Below are 23,252 nucleotides of genomic sequence, written 5' to 3' on the forward strand. Positions count from 1 at the left end.
AAGACTCTTGAGAGTCCCTTGGACTGCAAGGAGATCCAACCAGTCCATCCTAAAGGAGATCAGTCCTGGGTGTTCATTGGAAGGACTGATGTTGAAGCTGAAACTCCAATACTTTGGCCACCTGATGTGAAGAGCTGACTCATTTGAAAAGACCCTGATGCTGGGAAAGATTGAAGGCAGGAGAAGGGAATGACAGAGGATGAGATGGTTGGATGGCATCACCGACTCAATGGACATGGGTTTGGGTGGACTCCGGGAATTGGTGATGGACAGGGAGGCCTGGCATGCTGCAATTCGTGGGGGTCTCAAAGAGTTGGGCACGACTGAACGACTGAACTGAACTGAACTCTGCATATAAGTTAAATAACCAGGGTCACAATATACAGCCTTGACATTCTCCTTTCCAAATTTGGAACCAGTTTGTTGTTCCATGTCCAGTTCTAACTGTTGCTTCTTGACCTGCATACAGATTTCTCAGGAGGCAGGTCAGGTGGTCTGTTATCTCTTTAAGAATTTTCCAGTTTGTTGAGATCTACACAAAGGCTTTGGTGTAGTTAATAAAGTAGAAGTAGATGTTTTTCTGGAACTCTCTTGCTATTTTGATAATCCAACAGATGTTGGCAATTGGATTTCTGATTCCTCTGCCTTTTCTAAATCCAACTTGAACATCTGGAAGTTCATGGTTCACATACTGTTGAAGCCTGGCTTGGAGAATTTTGAGCATTACTTTGCTAGCGTGTGAGATGAGTGCAGTTGTGCAGTAGTTTGAGCATTCTTTGGCATTGCCTTTCTTTGGGATTGGAATGAAAACTGACCTTTTCCAGTCCTGTGGCCACTGCTGAGTTTTCCAAATTTGCTGGCATATTAATTCTTCTCCCTAGGAGTTAGCCCTGAGAAGGAAACACAATTTGAGGGCTCCTTTTTGATACTTAATTGAACTTACTGTGCTTCATCAGGCTTCCATACAAAAACACCAGGGGACTCCAGTGCATGATTCTGATATAATCCCTTTGGTCCATTTGCTAGAAGAAATGGCACAGGAAATTGGTAGCGATAAGTGGTGTTAAATTTCCAAAAACCACTTCTCCATCCCCCATCAATGAAACAGGGTTTCCATGCATCTCATTAAATGGTTTTCAGTGGGAATACAGATACCAATCTCTCTTAGTCTCTGTTTCCTTACTTTGATAAGTATCAGTTCTTTGACTTATAGGAAGATAATGAAGAGTCCCCATGGTAAATGCCAGGGAACAGTTGAAAACAAACAAAACAAAAGAGGCCAAATATCAACATCTACTTGGTTTCTTGTTTATTATAAGACACTGTAATTTCCCAAGGCTGGTTCAAATAAACACATTTTGTCCAAGTTCAGGGGCCGCGGTTTTCCCCAGCTTCATGAAGTTGTCGATGGGCAGACCTTTGATCTTCCTGATCCATGCAGCTCTGCTGGCCTTTTCTGGATCGACCGCTCCAACTGGCTTTATGGCCTGAAACTCTTTCATCCTGGCCTCCCTATACTCTTTCTGCTCCTTCACAGTCAGCAGCATGAACTCTGTGTTCACTCGTAAGGGGTCAAGGGCAGAGCAGAAGCGGGGCCGTTCTTTCTTGGCAGCCTGGGCTGCGGTGCTCGCGAGCGGAGCCAGCATGCGGTTTGGCTTGATGACCTGCGTGCTGGTTAAGGGGCTGAAGTTGCGCACTCCATCAGTTGAACTGGTCGCCTGGTCTTCGCCCTTCGAGCCACCACGGAACCTGGGGCAGATAAGCACCGGCTGGGGGATGGTGGACTGCACTCGGGGGCCATGTACAGACTTCTTCAGGTTGGGCTGAAGCTTCTGGATTTTGAGGGGAATGTTGGTCTGCTTCACTTCTATGGGAGGAGTGCTGAATCTCAGTCGGTCAACTGCTTGTTGGACCACTTGGCCCTTCAAACTCAAGACTTTCCTTGGGTATGGAATGGAAGGTCCCCAGACATCGATGATCTGGGCCTGGGGCCTCCGGGGATAGGCAAACTCCCCAGAATTATGGGCTTTCTGCAGGGCATTCACAGTCAGGAGGAACTGGTCAGGTGACATGGGAATGCCCCAGGACTTCTTTGAGCGACTGATCAAGTCTCCTGAAATTCCCAGATACCTTTGTTTTGGTAATTTCTCCATATCATCTGCTTTTTCCAAAAACAGAAAAGAAAAGCAAATCAGTGTTCCATGAAAACTATTAAATACTCATGCATGAAAATTAAATCCATTCTAACTATTATGCAGACTAAGGTCGCTGTTGCCCAATGGACACGCCACCATCATGTGAACAAAAATCCTCTATGAGATGAGCAATCAGAACATATTTAACATGAGCTTTTAATAGATATGCTAGTATTTGTGTCCAAGGGTGCATTAACATCTAGATATGCATATTTTGGAAGGAACATCTCTCTTCCACACATTCTTGAAATTCCCCTGTGGGAATGAACTTCACACCCCATTTATGGGCCTTATAAATTTTTAGTGAAGTGTTAGTTGCTCAGTCATGTCCAACTCTTTGCGACCCTGTGAGCAGTAGCCCACCAGGCCCCTCTGTCCATGCGATTTTCCAGGCAAGAATACTGGAATGGGTTGCCATGCCCTCCTCCAGGGGATCTTCCCGCCCCAGGGAACAAACTCTCATCTCTTACATCTCCTGCACTGGCAGGCAGGTTCTTCACCACTAGTACCACCTGGGAAGCCCATAAATTTTTAGTAACATACATAGATTTTTAAATAAAACTTGTATAGCAAAGCTTGATCTCCGCTTTATTATAATCAAATTTGATTCCAAAAGATCTTTGGATGTTTCTTAGAATCAAAACTGCCTTCAAAAAATATGTCTCCACTGCAAAATGGAAACTATCACATGGCCAAAAAGCAATTCCTGAACAGGAGACTCCAAAATGTTTTGAATGATAACAGGTCCAAAAGCCACTGATAAGGACAAAAGATTCATTCCAGCACACTGGTGGCTCAGGGGCAAAGAATCTGCCTGTCAGTGCAGGAGATGCAGGTTCGCTCCCTGGGTGGGGAAGAGCCCCTGGAGAATAAAATGGCAACACACTCCAGTATTCTTGCCGGGAAATCACATGGACAGAGGAGCCTGGCGGGCTACAGTCCACGGGGTGGCAAAGAATCTGACACGACCGAGTGACTAAACACTTTCACACTTTTCTGTGTGGTCTCAAGTTAGTAGGGGATGATTAGGGGAAATCAGTCACTAAACCAACACCACAGTCATTCTTAGGAGGAGCTGGGCATTTATCTGTTCTGAATCAAAGATAAACAAAGCTATTGGCCTGGTGAAAAACTGGACTGAACAGAGAGAGAAACAGGGGCTGAATCCTATCACACTGATTCAGAATAAAGGATCACCCGTCTTCTGATCTCCGGCGACAACAGGTTTTGCTTCCAAATTCTCCTGCTCGGCACCCATGCCATTTGCTTCCTGAGAACCCAGTCTCTTCCTGCCATCTTTCCAGGGTGACTTTGGCTTTCCTGGACTTGGAGGTGTTTCCGTTAACACACCTAAATTAAGATTGAAGAGGAAACTGTAGTAATTCTGTGATTCAATCAAGGATGACTACTGGGGGCACAGCTGATAATTCAACTGATCTTCACCCAAATTATCACTTTATTGTTTGATGTTTCTTATTCCTTGAAGCTAGGCAGTCACCTAGAACCAAAGGTCCATTTGGGTCACCAGCTGAACCCCACCCCCAATCTGATTTCCTACTGATTATGAAGCTTTAAGTGTTATCTGAAATTTGTAGTGCTCTGTCCTAGCTGATCATTTGTGGTATAATATGCTTGGAAGTGATCTATTGATCTAGTATTTTCCAGGTACGCATGTTATCAACCAGAGGTCTAGAGAGAAGAGAGCAATATATCTCGTCTCTGTCTTAAGGAAATAATCACGTACTATGTGTTTGGAAAGTAAATCATGAACGATATGTTTGGAAAGTGGCTTCCCAGATGGCTCAGTGGTAAAGAATCCACCTGCCAAGCAGGAGACACTAGAGATACAGGGTTGATCCCTAGGTTGGGAAGATCCCCTGGAGAAGGGCATGCCAATCCACTACAGTATTCTTGCCTGGGGAATCCCATGGACAGAGGAGCCTGGCAGTCTACAGTCCATGGGGTCAGACACGACAGAGCAACTAACCCAACGGCAACATACGTTTGGATCAAGGGCATGGAGGAGGGTGTTGGTAGCTTGTTTCTTGTTTTAATGGCAAGTATGAAGGGCTCAATGGACATGAGTTTGAGTAAACTCTGGAAGTTGGTGATGGACAGGGAGGCCTGGCGTGCTGTGATTCACGGGGTCACAAAGAGTCGGACACGACTGAGTGACTGAACTGAACTGGACTGATGAAGGGCTAGCGTCACCTCCTGTAGAAAGAGTCTAATACATTTGGAAATTAGGCCTTGAAATTAAGCAGCTTCCCTTGAGCTGCCTATTAGATTGTCATGTCAAAGAGAACGGTTCCCACCTGCCCTAAAGAACTGGATATACATCATTAAGAAACCACTGGCCAAAATATCCCACAAAGAAGCTGGTCCTGGCAGCCCCTTGCCTGCTCCAATGGATACCACAGAGGCTGCCTGGGTTCAGCTGTCTCACCTGTAGGTAATCTGGATGTCCTCCGGAAGATGCGGGACCTGTGAGGTTTGCTTAACAGGGACTCCTGGGCTGTCTGCTTGCTGGACACAGAATCCCTTGGACTGTAGACCTGGGTGCTAGACTTGGAGAGGACTTCTGCAAAGCTGTTTTCTTCCCTGTCCTCCTCTCTGTCCTTCTTCTTTTGTTTGGCCCGCTCCACTGAGTACTGCCACTTGATATTCTCAAACTGAAACAGGAGGATGTTGCTCTCTGTGTTGATCACCATCCTGGAACCAAAGCAACATGATTGCCCACAAAAGGGGACTTCCCTGGTAGTCCAGTGGTTAAGACTACACCTCCCAGTGACGGGGAGCGGGTTCAATCCCTGGTTGGGGAACTAAGATCCCACACACCCCTAAAAGGAACGTGGAGGCTGCCATTGCCCCGGCTTCCAAATATGCATTAGGATTACTGTCCCATTGGATCCTGAGCCAAGAGATCAGTGCTGGGGCAAAGACCACACAAACAGGGTGGTGTAGGTTGTTGTAGGGTCTAGAGCAGAGAAAGGTAGCAGGCCGTGCAGCAGAACTCATTAGCTCTGTAGCTGGTTTCTTTAAAAATGAGTTGTGAGCAAAGCACACATGTCCTGATTACTTCGCTTCTCGAGTTAAGACATTTTTAAGTGAATTTCTGTTCCCGGAGTAAGTGCTAAGGACCTGAGACAGAAAGCTTAGCTACTCTGCACACAGATGTCTGGAAGTTCACTCCTTTTTTAAGTACAGCATCCAAATGCCACATGTCTATCGTCATGATGGGATGAGAAAGCTCTCTAATGGGGGAAGTCTTCAAGCGCTCGCTGATCTTCTACCCCAATCTTCACTCCATCACTCCAGGATCTCTGTGCATACTCTATGTCCAGACAGGACATTTTGTATTTGAAAAGCAGGAGGGTTTCCATCTTACCTAATGCCCCCTGAACCCAGAACCCCAAATATTACCTCCCACCCACTGTTCCTGGGGTTCACAGCATTCACAGGGCGCTGCTCCCCAACCCTGGTTCCTAGGTTGCCTATAACTGTAAACAAGAGAAGGAAATGCTGTGTGCAGGCTCCTTTCTGCTCCAAAAGGCTGTAATTTTAAGGCTATCAACAGTCAGCATAAACTCTCCATAAAAGTGACTGGTTATGGTAGGATATGCTGGGATGGAATTAGGGAACCACCCCAGTTAGAAATCTTTCAGACTCATTTTTACTCAAGTTGACATCTCTCTTTGGATGTCCCGAATGAGAAAAAAGGTCAGAGGTGACCTCTCTTTATGGCTTTCTGACTTCATGACTGAAAGAGTATTCATTTATTGAGCCTTATTACACAGAAGGAAGACAAAGTAGTTCAGAGCGACTAGGTTATGTCTCAAGTGAGCCTGTGCTACAATTTAAAAGTCTAGTTGGGTATTTTTACATAATATCACGTGAACCTAGTATATAACAACACAGTGCTATATTCAGTTAGTGCCACCATGGTTCTGTTTCATAAACTCCTCTGCTCCCTGGAGAAGGGAAGAGCCACCTACTCCAGTATTCTTGCCTGGAAAATCCCATGGACAGAGGAGCCTGGTGGGCTACAGTTCATGGCGTCACAAAGAAAAGACTTGACTAAGTGATTGAGCACACACACCTCTGCTCAGTTCTGCCCCGCTGGACATGGGGCCACCTGCCAATGCCACCCCAACCCTCCTGCAAGTCTCCTTGCATCAGAAACGAGACACAGGGAGCTGAGGAGCGCTCAGGCTGGACACGGGATCAGGGGGCAGGTGGAGGCTGCCTGTTGGCAGAACCAGGTCCCTGCAGCAGAGCTGTATCATGCCCATCATGTGATCAGATCTGACCCTGGAAACAAATGAGCCCCTGAGCCTATCATCCACCACAACCCAAAATGCAGGTGAGCACAACCTGTGCTCTCCTGCTGCCAGCAAATCCGGGGCCAGTGTCCCAGAGGAGGGTAAAAGAAACCATCTAAACAGACTCGCTCAGGACCCTGACCTCCACAGCGACCACCCACCTGTTGCCCTGAATAAAGAAGGACAGCACAGGATCACCTCTGCCATTGGCTTTCATCACCTTCAGACAGTTCCCGTTTAGGAAATTGTAAATGCGGATCTTGCCATCGGCACAAGCACTGATGACCCGGAGGAAGAGAAGGGCCACATGGAGAACCTCCCTGGAAGGGAACAGAGCAACGGGCAGTACCCACCTTCCGGCAAACCACTCGGATGTGTCTGCAGTCAGGGACTTTGGTGTGTGGTTGGAAGGGGGTGGGGGGCTCATGACTGTCCTTGAAGCAATGTTTGCCTCATTTTGTGATTCTGGATGTAAACCATTAACCCTCAAGATGCAGCTGTACTCTCTCCCCTCTCTCTGCAGTTACTGTTCCTACAACTTGGTCACAGTGCCACAAGGCAGAAAAACAAAAGGGCTTATGTCAAGATTTTGTGTGTGTGTGTCAGATATATAGATGACTGTGCTTCTCTCTAACAATTTGATTTCTAGCTATCAGACTTCTACAAATGTCATGCTCAGAATCATTTGACGTTTTGAATCTTTTTAAAAGTAGCATTATTATACAAATAAAGAAAAAAAAACAGACGGGAAAATGGTTATCTTTATAAGAAGCAAAAACCTGGTATTTGAGCAGGTTCTCTTGGTCCTTAAATTAGTGGCTTTTATTCTTTCAGTGAAACATCCCATAGGTAAACTGTACCCAGCAGCTGAGATTTTTGAGCTCTCTTTTGTGATTACCAGCAGGAGAAAGGGGGGTGGTGGGAATCGGGAAAAGATTTAGATAAATGCCTCTAACAAAATCCCCCTGACAACAGTTGGGTCCTAGCTGGGCTCCAGATAAGTGGAGTATTCAGATCTGACAAGTGCCATTACCCCACTGCCATCAATGCTACTGAAAAATGGAACTTGATGTCACCAATTTGTTAGACCTTGTGTGCAAAGCAGGTCCATTGATCTCTGCCACCTCCACCCATCCAAGTCCATCCATGGCCACATTCATATGTTACTTTCTCCATAAAGCCATCTCTCACCTCCACTGCTCCTCTCACCCCACTCACATACGTAGACTTCCGGTATATTGCCAGGTCCTCGGGCACAGCGCTTGTCTTATCCACCTTTGCACACCCAGCACCCAGTACACGGCCCAATCCCGCAGCAGGTCCTCAAGAAATATTTATTATAAAAGTGAACGTTGGCTCATGTTTCAGTGTATGATCATTGCTGAGGTATGTTAAAACAATGACATCCAATATAGGGAGTTGGGATGGGCAAATACACACTGTTCTACTTAAAATGGATAACCAGCAAGGACCTACCGTGTAGCACAGGGAGCTTTGCTCAATGTTATGTGGCAGCCGGGGTGGGAGGGGAGTTTGGGGGGAGAAAACATGTATATGCGTTCTCTGTATATGGCTGAGTTGCTCTATTGTGCACCCGAAACCATCTCAACATTGCTAATCAGCTGTGTTTTTGTTGTTCTTTAGTGGCTAAGTCATGTCTGACTCTTATGTTTCAATATAAAATGAAAAGTTAAAAAACAAATAAAAGAATGACATCCACCACATATCATCTGGACTTGGTTAGATTCCAAGGTGACCAAGGTACCAGAGTCATGCTGAGACTTTTCAAGGCTCCAACAACTAGCAAAACAAAAATAACAAAGACTTTGAAACACAGAAGACATTCAAAGAACAGCAAAGAAGTCAATGTGGCTTGATGTATCACGTGATGAACACATGGATAGATGGACAGATGGATAGATACATAATAAATGTAAGGTATAAAGTACACGTAAGAAAGTTCAACAAAGTTCTCATTTTTTTCCAAGATGAAACTGCAATAAATTTATTGGTGCCCTAAGTGCACCTCAGTCCACCTATGGCGAATCCAGCACTGGGAGAGATGCCTCGTGATTGAAGGCTTTTCCTCCTTGTGTGTCTCTTTGGATCTTGCTATACAGTCAACAAAAACAAGACCAAGAGCTGACTCTGGCTCAGATCATGAACTCCTTATTGCCAAATTCAGGCTGAAATTGAAGAAAGTAGGGAAAACAACTAGACCATTAAGGTATGACCTAAATCAAATCCCTTATGATTATACAGTGGAAGTGAGAAATAGATTTAAGGGACTAGATCTGATAGATAGAGTGCTTGATGAACTATGGAATGAGGTTCGTGACATTGTATAGGAGACAGGGATCAAGACCATCCCCATGGAAAAGAAATGCAAAAAAGCAAAATGGCTGTCTGAGGAGGGCTTACAAATAGCTGTGGAAAGAAGAGAAGTGAAAAGAAGAGAAGTGGAAAGCAAAGGAGAAAAGGAAAGATATAAGCATCTGAAAGCAGAGTTCTAAAGAATAGCAAGAAGAGATAAGAAAGCCTTCCTCAGTAATCAATGCAAAGAAATAGAGGACAACAACAGAATGGGAAAGACTAGAGATCTCTTCAAGAAAATTAGAGACACCAAGGGAACATTTCTTGCAAAGATGGGCTCGATAAAGGACAGAAATGGTATGGACCTAACAGAAGCAGAAGATATTAAGCAGAGGTGGCAAAAATACACAGAACTATACAAAAAAGATCTTCACGATCAAGATAATCACGATGGTGTGATCATTCACCTAGAGCCAGACATCCTCGAATGTGAAGTCAAGTGGGCCTTAGAAAGCATCACTACGAACAAAGCTAGTGGAGGTGATGGAATTCCAGTTGAGCTATTTCAAATCCTAAAAGATGATGCTGTGAAAGTGCTGCACTCAATACGCCAGCAAATTTGGAAAACTCAGCAGTGGCCGCAGGACTGGAAAAGGTCAGTTTTCATTCCAATCTCAAAGAAAGGCAATGCAAAAGAGTGCTCAAACTACCGCACAATTGCACTCATCTCACACACTAGCAAAGTAATGCTCAAAACTCTCCAAGCCAGGCTTCAGCAATACGTGAACTGTGAATTCCCAGATGTTCAAGCTGGTTTTAGAAAAGGCAGAGGAAAAAAAAAAAAAAAGAAAAGGCAGAGGAACCAGAGATCAAATTGCCAACATCCACTGGATCATCGAAAAAGCAAGAGAAGTTCAAAAAACAAAAGAAAAAGCAAGAGAGTTCCAGAAAAACATCTATTTCTGCTTTATTGACTATGCCAAAGCCTTTGACTGTCTGGATCACAATAAACTGTGGAAAGTTCTGAAAGAGATGGGAATTCCAGACCATCTGACCTGCCTCTTGAGAAACCTATATGCAGGTCAGGAAGCAACAGTTAGAACTGGACATGGAACAACAGACTGGTTCCAAATAGGAAAAGGAGTACGTCAAGGCTGTATATTGTCACCCTGCTTATTTAACTTCTATGCAGAGTACATCATGAGAAACGCTGGGCTGGAAGAAGCACAAGCTGGAATCAAGATTGCCGGGAGAAATATCAATAACCTCAGATATGCAGATGACACCACTCTTATGGCAGAAAGTGAAGAGGAACTAAAAAGCCTCTTGATGAAAGTGAAAGTGAAAAGTGAAAAAGTTGGCTTAAAGCTCAACATTCAGAAAATGAAGATCATGGCATCCAGTCCCATCACTTCATGGGAAATAGATGGGGAAACAGTGGAAACAGTGTCAGACTTTATATTTTGGGGCTCCAAAATCACTGCAGATGGTGACTGCAGCCATGAAATGAAAAGATGCTTACTCCTTGGAAGGAAAGTTATGACCAACCTAGATAGCATATTGAAAAGCAGAGACATTGCTTTGCCAACAAAGGTCCATCTAGTCAAGGCTATGGTTTTTCCAGTGGTCATATATGGATGTGAGAGTTGGACTGTGAAGAAAGCTGAGCGCCAAAGAACTTATGCTTTTGAACTGTGGTGCTGGAGAAGACTCTTGAGAGTCCCTTGGACTGCAAGGAGATCCAACCAGTCCATTCGGAAGGAGATCAGCCCTGGGATTTCTTTGGAGGGAATGATGCTGAAGCTGAAACTCCAGTACTTTGGGGATTGGGGGCAGGAGGAGAAGGGGACGACAGAGGATGAGATGGCTGGATGGCATCACTGACGTGATGGACGTGAGTGTGAGTGAACTCTGGGAGTTGGTGATGGACAGGGTGGCCTGGCATGCTGCGATTCAGGGGGTCGCAAAGAGTCGGACACTACTGAGAGACTGAACTGAACTGAACTGAGCTGAGCCTACACTTCTTGTGGGTTCCTGTGACATTTGGTGGTTCAGCCTATATACCAGTATAGCCTGGTGATTTAAAGCACAGACTTTGGGATCAGAAAATCTGGGATCAAAACCTGATCGTATCTCTTACTGACTGTATAAACTTGAGAAAATAACCTCTCAGTCTTCAGTTTTCTCTTCCATGAGAAGGGGAACTGCTTCAGAGGATTCCTGTCGGGATCAAATCAATCAAGGTATTTTTAAAACTAAGCCTAAACTTCACACAACAGTGGTTTTCATGGTTCTGGCATAATCCAGTCTCCTTTCATATTTTATCTCTGCCCTAGAAATGTCACTTGTCTCTTTCTTTGTCCCTCCTTGATCAAAAAAATAAAAAAAAAAAAACACTGCAGAAGCTGATGTCAGTGAAAATGGTGGCGTTCAAAGGAACTCCAAAATTCCATCCTTCCATAAAAGCAACGAAAAAAACTGGCAAAAACTGTCAGAATCAACTATTTGGAACTCTAGAAAACAACCAAAGGCTTGCAGCAACCCAAGGGAAACCACTAATAAAGTAATTCAAAAATATATAGTAAAAACATGATGACAGAATTAAAATGATACACTGTTAATATCTAAATATCCATTCAACACCCCAAAAGACCACAATAGAAGACTTGAGAAATGAAACAAACAAAGAAACAAAGACTATAGAAAAACAAAGAGCCAAATGGTAGAGTTAAGTTCGTTTTACACTTAATGTAAATATATTAAATTCTTCCATTAAAAGGCGGACATTGGGAGAAACGATTAAAAACATGATCCAACTAAATGCTGCCTACAGGAGGCTCACTGTAGATTCAAAGACACAAATATGTTGAAAGTGAAAGAGTGGGTAAAAAAGATACTCCTTGCCAAAGGAACACCAGAGTGTCTATAAAAATACAACACAAAATAGATTTTAAGACAAAATTGTTAATAGAGACAAAAAAAGAACATTACATAATAATGATAAAAGAATGAATTTACCAAGGAGATATAACAATTACAAACTCTTTGCTTAGACTGCCCCCCAAAAATAAGAGATAAAATTCAAATTACTAAAATCAGAAATGAAACAGAGGACATTACTACTGACTGATAGAAATATTGAGTAATCAGATAGTGGGAATGGCCACATAACATTATGAACATACTAAAAAACATTCTATTGTACTTCATGAAACAGTGAATTTTGTGTCATGTGAATTATCTTAATTTTTAAGTTGTAAATATATATATTCAATTTACTTAATATATTTTAAAATGTTATATATAATATATAAATATACATTTAATGTATTAAATATATAATGTATATAAATATACAATGTATACATTAAATGGAATGAAGGCATTCAGTGTACTTGATAGTCATATTTCTTGCAGTAAATTAACAATTTGGCTTCTTTGTACAAATCAATAGCATGAATTTGCTTTCTTAACACTTCATTATGTCCAGCTAAACTACCTACCAAGGAGATCAAACTGCCCAGCAAGATCAAACCAGTCAATCCTAAAAGAAATCAACCCTGAATATTCATTGGAAGGACTGATGCTGAAACTGAAGCTCCAGTCCTTTGGCCACCTGACGCAAAGAACTGAGTCACTGGAAAAGACCCTAGAGCTGGGGAAGGTTGAGGGCAGGAGGAGAAGGGGATGGCAGAGGATGAGATGATTGGATGGCATCACCAACTCAGTGGACATGAGTTTGAGCAAACTCTGGGAAATGGTGAAGGACAGGGAATCCTGACTTGCTGCAGTCTATGGGATCGCAAAGAGTGAGACACAACTTAACAACTGAACAACAATCAAGCACTTATATATACACAGTGCTGCTACAGATGAGTGAGAGAAAGGGCCCTACAAATGAGAACACTGCCCATGTCCTCCAAATGTACTACAACTGTCTATGGATTTGCTGTAAGTGTGCAAGGCATCAAAAGCCAACGTGGATGGTGTGTTGGGCTGTCATTCAGTGGAAATGGGAATGGTTTAAGAAGGTCTCATAGCTGAAGTATTAATAGAATGGGTTTGATGAAATGATGAACACACTGCTGAGTTTGCTGGAAACAATTATCTTCCAACAACTAAATTAAATCCTACTGAATCATGCTCGGAAGGTTTTAAAAACGTAGCGTTACCATTTTAATGTGACATCACAGAGTTTGAGTCCCTCCTTGAGGTCAAGTTTGGACAAGCCAGATGATAAATGCTGAGAGGTTTATCGATAATCACCCAAGGGTTGACTAAATCACTGAACACTGGCCCTTCCTGATACTACCCACCTGTCAACAATGCAATTATACACCCCAGATAGAGAATATACAAATATAGGCCCATATCCCCCTCTACTGCCCACAAAGCCACTCTGCCTGCTCAAGAAGTTCCTGTGGATAACCAAAAAGGGCCTATTGTATAGCACAAGGAACTCTGCTCAGTGTTATATGGTAGCCTGGATGGGAAGGGAGTTAGTTTGGGGGAGAATGGGTACATTCTCAGCAAAGGCTGAGTCCCTTTGCTGCACACCTGAAACTATCACAACATTGTTAACCAACTATACTCCAATATAAAACCTTTTTTTAAAATTTAAAAATTAATTTTTAAAAAGAGGTTCCTGTGAGGGTACAGTGAAATCTAGGACCATATTTCATTAAATAACTATCCCTGACAGATCCTCCTGGAAGACTCATTTACTCTCTCAATGAATTAGGATAGCAGTTAGCTTCCTGGCGTCTCTTATAATGCACTCAGGGGAAGAAACAATATTCATGCAGTACAAGAGTGGCATAGAGCAGTCTGTAAAACCCACGCTTATGGCAGAACCATTAACTGACCACAATGCCCTTTCCAAATAAACTTAGATAACCTCAGAGTACTTCTTAATTGGATCCAAGCAGGCACCATCACTAAACTGGGATTGGAAATGCAAAACGAAATCCATTTGCTGTCCCGGAATAGAATTGAGCCCATAGGCTTTAAGGGAGCACCTTCTTTAAGCCCTTAGTTATTTTTAAACCTTCGGCACCTGGGTCATTTAAAGCTTTCACAACCACAATATTCCAAGAACTTAAGTTTACTGAAACTGGCATCATTGGGGACAGCTCCACCAATATTCTTAAGCTTGGTAGGTAACAGATAAAATTTATCACATGTGCCGTAAGTGTAAATTTTCAGTAACTTCTCAAAATCTGCACACAGTATTGTTGTTTCTTAAGAGAAGCAAAGGAGGGCAGGAGAGGGGGTGACTATATTGGGCAACAGGTGGAAGAAGAGGAAAGTGGAAATGCGTGAGGAGCAGAGGCGAGAGGGTCAGCAGAGAGCAGTAGGGACTGATCTAAAGAGTGAAGTCTAGGTTCTGATGGGAAAATTGGGTTCAGGAGCAGGGACCTGACCAGGGTGTCCTGAGCACCTACTTTGGATGCTTGAAGGCCATGAGGCACCGCTCGTACTTTCCCACCATGCTCCAGGCCATGACCAGGCCATCAGTGCTTCCCGACAGGAGATGCCACTGGTCGAAGTATAGACATTTCACAGCCCCCTCGTGGCCGTTGAGTGTCTGCAAGAAAAGATGCCTCTGTTCTCAGCCCATCTTCAGCCCGAATCATGACTCCTCAGGAGCAGAGCTGGAGGCTTCTTGAGATGGATCCCAAAGCCATGCTCCACCAATCTGGGGCTACCACACTGGGAGTCTGCCTGAGCCCACTCCATGTCTGCTCTAAGAAGGTTGATGAGGTTCAGGCAACCTGCTCTCCAGAGCTCCCTCCCCAGTTAAGAAGGAAGGAGATCAGAAGAGGCCTTGTACCCAGTGGGTCTGTGTACTCCGCCTTCCTGGAGTACCTGAGAGGGACACAATCTTCCTTCCTCCGCTGCCAGAAGGGCAAGGCTCATGTGTCAGTTCCCTGCCAAGACCAGAGGCAGCTTGATATCCAGTAACTGCTGCTTAGACCACGGTAACATCACTGGTGAGAAAAGCCCACCAGCCACTTCTTGCTGTGATCCTGTGTTCTCAGCACAAAAGATATCTCAGCACCACTCACCAGGGACAGGGGCTGCCTATCTGGCAAGAACACTTCTTGTGTTTGAACATTCGATCACTTTCTAGACAGCCAACATTCTCTTCTCAGAAGAGAGGCAAGAGGAGATCACTATGGTTTGTTCATTCCCAGACCCCGTGCCAGAATCAGGGTCAAATGTTCCAGAAGAAGAAAGGTACTTTACCTGTGCTGCTGTGAAAAGACCCCGCTGAATCCACGTATCTTGCAGAGTCAGAACGTAGCCTCTACCACCTCCACCCATGACAACATGGCTCACGTGGGCCTTGACCTTCAACCAGCTCAGAATGGCCCCTTCTTAGGGGGTCTTCCCCTTCCCTTTCTCAGGACCACCCTCTTTTGGTGACTGCCTCTCAACCACCCTAGGGTGGTCTGGGGAGCTACCTGTCTCTCAGTGTCGGTCAGTGTCCTCCAGCCTCTCACCCGCAGCACTCCGATCCCCAGTCCCCATCCCTAGCCCCTCCCCCTAGTCCCCTCCCCCCAGTCCCCACCCCTCACCTTTACCAGCTGGGCCGTGACCATGTGCCACACTTTGACCAAGCCTTTCTCACAGCTGCTCACGATGTAGGTGTCATTGATCCTGGTGTCCAGGATGGGGTCTTTGTGTTTGAAGGTCTTTAGGCACTTCCCTGTCTCTATATCCCACTCTGAAAGGGAAGGGGAGAGAGAAAAGAGGGTGCATGGAGAGGGTAACAAAGGGGATCCATACCCCATCACAGAGGCTGAGACCAGCCGAGCCCATCATGTCAGATTCCAGAAGGCTTCACCTGGTCCAGCACCCCCACTGGCTCACCCACAGTCAATGTACATGCAACCCAGGGCTCCCCTCTCATAGCCCTTGGGAGATCCAGCAATGCATAGACCTTGGCTCTGACCCTGGAACTTAGCCTCCTGGTCTAAGAGGTGGACAGCTCATCTCCAGCAAGCCTCCTCCTCAAGCCTGAAAGATGCTAGAGTAGATTTCAGGAAAGTCATGGCAGGTGTTCAGGGCATGATTCCTCCCAGATGCTGTCTCCTGACCCTCACCTCCTACCCACCCCCAAAGAAGAGAAAGCTGTCTATCTCCATTTACATTTTAAGATATTTCTGAATCTGACTTTTGGATTTTACTTCTAAGAGATTGTCTAAGAGCTGAGTGCGGATCTACTGCTGCTTCTACACAGATGGTGCTGGAGCCCCCACCTCTCATATCGTAAATGTTGGGTGGATATGAGAGTCCATGGTGGTGGGAGAACTGAGCTTGAAGGAAGAGACTGAAAGTGGGCATCACAAATTCAGTGATGAGAACATTAAAGCCCCTCATAGAACCTACTTCTTCAGGCAATGCAATGAGTACCACGGGACCAAATACTAACCACAGTGCACACCCACCCCACACTAGCCATGAGGCAGGCACCAATCAAAGTGCTTGCCATGCATTAACTCATCTTCACAGGACAAAGCTGTTATTACTCCTTCCTGTACAGATGGGGAAACTGAGACCCAGGGAGGTTCAGTAACCTGCTCAAGATCACAGGGGTGGTGAGCAGATTGAACTGGGATTTGAACCCAGAGAGTCTGGGTCCAGAGACCATGTTTCTAACCATTAACCCAAACTATGTGAGTAAGCTTTTCTACACTGATTTTTTGCCCTCCCCTGGGCATCTGCGGGAACTCCGCACTCAATGCATTAGCTTCCCATTGCTGCTGTAACAGATTACTATCAGCTTAGAACCTGAAAATGACAAATGGATTATCTTACAGAATCATTGCACAACCTCACAAGGCTAAAATCAAGGTGTCAGCAGGGCTGTGCTCCTTTAGGGAGTCTCAGGGGGGCGGGGGGAGGAATCCATGTCCTTGCCTTTTCCACCTTCTAGGGTCCCAAACACACCTTGGCTCACAACCCCCTTTCTCCATTTTCAAGGCCAGCAACGTTCCATCTCTCTGACCATTCATCCACAGTCAAGTCTCCTTTTGGTCACACATAAGGAAATGTCTGTTTTTATGGATCCAGGTGATGACGCATGGGCCCACACCAATAACCCTGGGTCATCTCCCCATTTTAAGGTCCCTGACTTCAGTACATCTTCAAAGTCCTTCTTGCCATGCAAGGAGACACAGTTACTGGTTTCCGGGATTAGGATGGGACCATCTTTGGCTGGCTGTTCTTCTGCCTGCCACACTCAACGTGTCCAAAATACAAGCTATCATCTTCTCCTCCATCCCTCCCCTACCCTGCTCTTCCTCCAAGGTCGCATTTCCATCAGTGATACTTCTGTGTACCCAGTGGCCTGAGTTATAAAGTCTGGCCTCACCCTTCTCCCTTCTTTCTTGCTTTTCATCTCCTGTTGGTGCTGAAGTCCTGCCAGTTCTCATTCTGGAAATCTCACCACCACCACCCCGCCCCCACCCTCTGTATGTACCATCTCCTAGAAACTCAGATCTATCCAATAACTTCACACTTGCCTGTTCTCAAATATTCTGAAGACATACTGTCCCCACAGAGTTGCCATCTCTCCAAATCTTTCTTCCACAATATCACTAGAGCAGTCTCTCTAAAATACACATTTCATCATATCACTTCTCAGCTTAGAATGCATTTACAGCCTCCTACATCTTACATAATAAAGTTTAATTTTCAACACAGAAGGCCCTTTATAATCTGTCCCCAAACAAACATACCTGCCTGATCGCCAACACCATACACATCAGCTCAGCCAACTGAGCAGAGGGAAAGTCCCTCAATTCTTCATTTTCTTTCATACTCTGGGATTTGCCTGAACTGTTCCTTCTGCTTGAAATGCCCAAACACTCCCTCTGCATGTAGAACTACTCATCCTCAGGACCACATTCAAACAGTACCCTGCCTTCAGTACTTTCCCTTTTATTTTTATTTCTATGGTGACTTAGCCCTCCACTAACTCACTGGAGTACACGTTTTAGAACCAGACAGCCCTGGGTTCAAATCCCCACCCAACCACTTAGCAATTTTGACTCAGGGCTAATTGTTTTTCTCTCTGAGTCACGGATCCCTTATCTGCATCCACGCCATAGAACACTTATGAGACTGAAATAAGATAATGTAAAGCACCCATCACAGTCCCAAAGTTAGTACTCAATAAAAGGCAACTGAAGTCATTCTCATATTTACTCTTCCCTCCATGATGTATTTATGTATCTGTCTCCATTAGGAGACCACGAGGCTCTTGCGGAAATAGAACGCCACGTCGAAAGGGCCGCGGCATATGCTGCTTTCCTTACACTTAAGCTCCTAGCATTCAACCAATAGTCATCGAGTGAATGGATCAGTGGATCCATAGACAGATGGATGAAGGAATAAGCGACTGCCTGTAGAAATGAGTAAAACAAGTCTTCTGGCAACCCATGGGCTTAGGGAAACAGAGTCTGAGGCATTTCTTTCTCACCTTTTACCTGGCAATCTTTTGCTCCAGAGGCGAGCTTGTTCTTATACACATCCATGCAGGTGATGGTCCCCTGGTGGCCATTGAAGATGCGTATACAAGCCCCACTTTTCAGATCCCAGTATCTGCAGGAATCAGACCACAAAAAAGAGATGGTTTTGAGACTTTCTGAGGGCCCAAGGGTTCAACAGTATAGAGTTCCTTCAGGTTGATAGGTAGTTGGAAGGCATCAGAGTTTCATGATTAAGCTCAGAGTCCAAGGGTTGGATTTGAATCCCACTGGCAGCATCTCTTAGGCGTAACTTTAAGAAAGCTACTGAACTTTGGTGAAAACTTCATTTACTCCTTGATGCAATGGAAATGATAATAAAAATAATTATCTCACAGGTTTATGAAGAATTAAATACAGTAATGCAGAAGTTGTCAACTAGGGGTGACATCTGCTCCCAGGGGACATGTGACAATGTTTGGAGACATGTTTGGTTGTCACAACTTGGGCTTCCCTGGTGGCTCAAATGGTAAAGAATCTGCCTGCAATGTGGGAGACCCAGGTTTGATCCCTGGGTCAGGAAGATCCCCTGGAGAAGAGAATGGCTTAATTCCATGGATAGAGGATCCTGGCGGGCTACAGTCCATGGGATTGCAAAGAGTCAGACACAATTGAGTGACTAACAATTTCACTTTTCATCAGATGGAAGGGTCCCTAGAACAATCACCAGGCTAAGAATCCAGGACACTGATTCAGTGGTAGAGCTGATCTTCAAACAAGAACAATAGAACAATTGACACATGCCACTTGGATTCAGACTATTTTATGTGCATTTCTAAAGCATATCTAGGGCTTCCCAGGCGAGTCTGTGGTAAAGAATCCACCTGCCATGCAGGAGACCTGGGTTCCATCTCTGGGTTGAGAAGATCCCCTGGAAGAGGAAATGGCAACCCACTCCAGTATTCTTGCCTGAAGAATCCCATGGACAGAGGAACCAGGTGGGCTACAGTCCATGGGGTCACAAAGAGTCAGACACAACCTAGCAACTAAAGACACACACACAAAGCATATCTAAGAGATACATGGGAAACATGTATGAGTCATACTGTTTTTTAATATACAAACCTGCCTGAGGTCTCTCAACCATCATTCATACTGACTTTGTGACAGGACAAAGTATAATGTCAAGAGACTGGGCTCTGGAGCCAGGCTGCCTGAGGTCTACTCCCATATCCATCACTCACTGGCTATGTGATCTCAAATAAGTTACTGAATCACCTGCTATCTCAGTTCCCTCATTTATAAATTGGGGATATTAATGGTACTTATCCCATAGAGTTATCAGAAGACTTGGCACATAATAATAAGTAAATGGTTTTTTTGATTTGGGGGGGGGGGCATTGTCAGACCTTTCCTTCTAATATTCCTAAAGGTCCCATGGCCTTTATCTGTTCATCAGAGCCTGCTATGTATACATAGTTGAGTTTAACAAGGTCCCAGTGGTCTGAAAAAAAAAGCATGTTTTGAATTTCTACTTCCTAGCAGCATGGTTGGCCACATACCCAGGCTGTTTTTGTAATTTATGCAGAAAAGATATTCGATAAACGCTTTTAGAAAAATAGGAATGGGGACTTCTCTAGTGGTCCAGTGGCTAAGACTCCATGCTCCCAATACAGGAGGATTGGGTTCAATCCCTAGTCAGGGAACTAGATTCCACATGCTGCAACTAAAGATCCTACATGTAGCAAAGAAGATTCTGCATGCTGCAACTAAGACCCATTGTAGCCAACTAAATAAACAAATATTTTTTAAAACTTGTAAATGGATGTTTATAGCCATTTACTCATAACAGACAAAATGTAGAAGCAACCAAGATGTCCTTCAGTAGATGAAGAAATAAATAAACTGTGGTCCATCTGGACAGTGGACTATTATGAAATGTAAGTAAAAAATAAGCTATCCAGACATGAAAAGACATGGAGGAGCCTTAAATGCATATGACTAAGTGAAAGAAGATCTGAAAAAGCTACACACTATATGATTTCAACTATATGACATTCTGGAAAAGGCAAGACTACAGAGCCAGTAAAAAGATTAATGGTTGTCAGGGACTGGGAGAAGAATGAATAGGTAGAGGACAGAGGATTTTTAGGGCAATGAAAATACTTTGTATGATACTATAATGATGGCTATGTGTCATTATATATTTGTCCAAATGCATACAATGTACACCACCAAGTGTGAACCCTAGATAAACTGTAGACTTCAGGTAATTGCATGCATGCTCAGTCGCTCAGTTGTGTCCAACTCTTTGTGACCCCACAGACTGTAGCCCACCAGGCTCCTCTGATCAAGGGATTCTCTGGGCAAGAATACTGGAGTGGGTTGCCATTTCCTCCTCCAGGTGATCTTTCCAAGCCAGGGATCAAACTCGCATCTCCTGTATCTCCTGCATGGCAGGAGGATTCTTTACCCACTGAGCCATCAGGAAAGCAGAGATTATGATATGTTAAAGCAGGGTCATCAGCTGTAACACATGTACCACTCTAATGGGGAATCTTGAGGACAAGAGAATATATTCATGTGTGGGTGCAGAGGGTATATTGGAAAACTTTGTGTCTTCCTGTCAATTTTGCTGTGAATCTGAAACTGCTCTATCAAAACTGTCTTTTTTAAAAAGGTGGTTTTGATGCAAGAATAGAAAAGCAAGCCAACAACACTGTGTTGTATTTTTGAAAGTTGCTGAGAGTAATCTTGAAAGTTCGCATCACAAGGAAAAAAACTGTCACTCTGTGCAGTGACGGATATAACGAAATTCACTGGGGTAATCATTTTGCAATAGATGCATATATCAAGTCATTATATTATACACTTAATATATTGTATGTCAATTATACCTCAATAAAAATTTTTTTTCAAATTTGTAGGTCAATAAAAATTTTTTTTCAAATTTGTAGGTCAATTAATCAACAAAAAAATTTTTAAACTCATACACATGGGTACCAGGAAACACATACAGGAATGTCTATGGCAGTGAAAGAATAAAGAGCTAACAACAGTGCAAATATCCACCAACAGAAGAGTAAATAAATGAGTTATGATGATGTATTCATCCAATAAAATACTATATCTCCGTGAAAAGAAGTTAATTACTGCCATCTATATCATAAAGATGAATCTCAAAATTAGTGCAAGAATCAAGTACACATGAAGTTTTAAAATACAACTACATTTATGTTGAGTTCAAGAAAGGACAAAGGTAGTGAATATATCTGGAGATATATAAATAGGTAGCAAAACTATAAAGAAATTTAAGTATAAAATTTATACTGATCAGGAGGAAGAAGAAAGAAAACATAAGAGAAAGGCACATAATGAGATTTGGGGAATGGTAATGCCCTACTTCTTGACCTGAGTAACAAGCACATGAGTGTTTTATATTATTTAAAAATATTTGTATATATACACTTTTATCACTATTTGGCTTCCATACCAGGTTTCACACCCACAAAAAAACTACTTTCCCCTGAAGGAATCTGTGAAAAGAAATATAAATTATGCTTTCATATAAGAATACTAAAGAAAATACTTTCCGATTCTTAGCCTTCTGCTAGAAAATAGATCTAATAATTGCTATAAATCTATCTCACTCAAAGTTAAACAATATACAAATTTTTGGTTTTTATCTTGCCAAAAAAAGTGTGGGTTATTCTAGAAGTCAGCATCATTTAGGATAACTTTTGCATAAATACAAAAAAAACATAAAAGCACACATGCTTTTTCCACAAGCTATGTTTAAGCCTGGGCAAGTTGAGGACCACAACTTTCTTGGACCACTTACCTGATACTCAGGTCATAACTCCCACTCAGGAGAAAGTTTTCTTCTTCACACAAGAAGAGGGCCCGGACACTCCCAGCATGGCCTCGAAACCTGATGGGTATCTCCTTTACACGTATGATGTCCAGAAGCTGGATCTTTCGATTGGATGACACAGCTAACAAATCTCCCCCAGAATAGTGGATGATTCTGTTTCGGTCCCACCTGAGTTGCCAGGAAAAAGATGCACCATGAGAGAAGAGAACCATGGAACAACTTAGTACAGTGCCTTTCGCCTATAGCAATGCCATCATGGAAAATCCATCCAGCAAGGGATGTAGCAGAAGGCAAGGCCTAGCGTTAATAAGCCCAGATGGATCTCTGCCTCACACTGTAACAAAAATGCATTTCAACTAGATTTAAAACCTAAACACAAAAGGCACAACTATTTTAACAATTTCTGCTAATGTATAATAAATCCCCAGGACAGAGAACAGAGTATGCAGCATTTTCTGCTTTATTTGACCATGGAAACCTTTTTTCACAGAAAACCTCAGAGGAACACAGCTGAGAAGCCCTATACCCACTGCATATCCCACTGCTGTCACTGTTTCCCTTAACCAATATCCAGTGAGCATACTACATTAGGGGCAAAGTCTTGTGCCAATAGGTGCTCATGGGAAATACAAAGATGAGTAAGATATGGATGGACCCTGCCTTCAATCAGTATGAAATCCAACAAAATAGAGTGAGTTGAATTAATTTTCCAATCATAAGATTATTAGCAAATAGATTAAATATGAGCAGGATGACCAAAAATTTTATTGTCCAAACTGAGATTTTTTTTATCATGAAAGGGGACACTATTACTAATTACTCGAGGACCACAGAGAAAAGCAGGGTTGTTTGGATAAACAGGGATGGATAGTCACTCTAAATACAAGGAGCAATTCCTGACATTTTTGCCCTCATTCCATTTGTCGTATCTAGAGTTCAACTTGTCATTCTCTCTGCTAAAGAGCACGTATCAGCATACTACTCATAAACACTCAGCTCTGCCTTTTCCCATCTGCTCTGTCCTCCCCCTATTTGGTCAAGATGCAATTTGTTAGTAAGGTTCACAGCCAAA

The 23,252-nt window shown here is 43.5% G+C and overlaps 1 protein-coding gene across 1 annotated transcript in view; it reads right to left on the reverse strand.

The window, feature by feature from the left end:
• CDRT1 (CMT1A duplicated region transcript 1) overlaps positions 1,304–23,252 on the reverse strand; it is a 30,691-nt gene continuing 8,742 nt past the window's right edge. The window contains exons 7-14 of the mRNA XM_013972619.2: positions 22,148–22,348; positions 18,321–18,442; positions 15,412–15,560; positions 14,275–14,417; positions 6,679–6,837; positions 4,642–4,907; positions 3,393–3,545; positions 1,304–2,158 (exon numbers count right to left, since the gene is read on the reverse strand). Of these exons, the coding sequence (XP_013828073.2) occupies positions 1,344–2,158; positions 3,393–3,545; positions 4,642–4,907; positions 6,679–6,837; positions 14,275–14,417; positions 15,412–15,560; positions 18,321–18,442; positions 22,148–22,348 (2,008 nt within the window). The 3' untranslated portion in view covers positions 1,304–1,343. The remainder of the gene's footprint in view (positions 2,159–3,392; positions 3,546–4,641; positions 4,908–6,678; positions 6,838–14,274; positions 14,418–15,411; positions 15,561–18,320; positions 18,443–22,147; positions 22,349–23,252) is intronic.

The sequence above is a fragment of the Capra hircus genome, chromosome 19, assembly GCF_001704415.2.
Source record: "Capra hircus breed San Clemente chromosome 19, ASM170441v1, whole genome shotgun sequence".
Classification (NCBI taxonomy): domain Eukaryota; kingdom Metazoa; phylum Chordata; class Mammalia; order Artiodactyla; family Bovidae; genus Capra; species Capra hircus.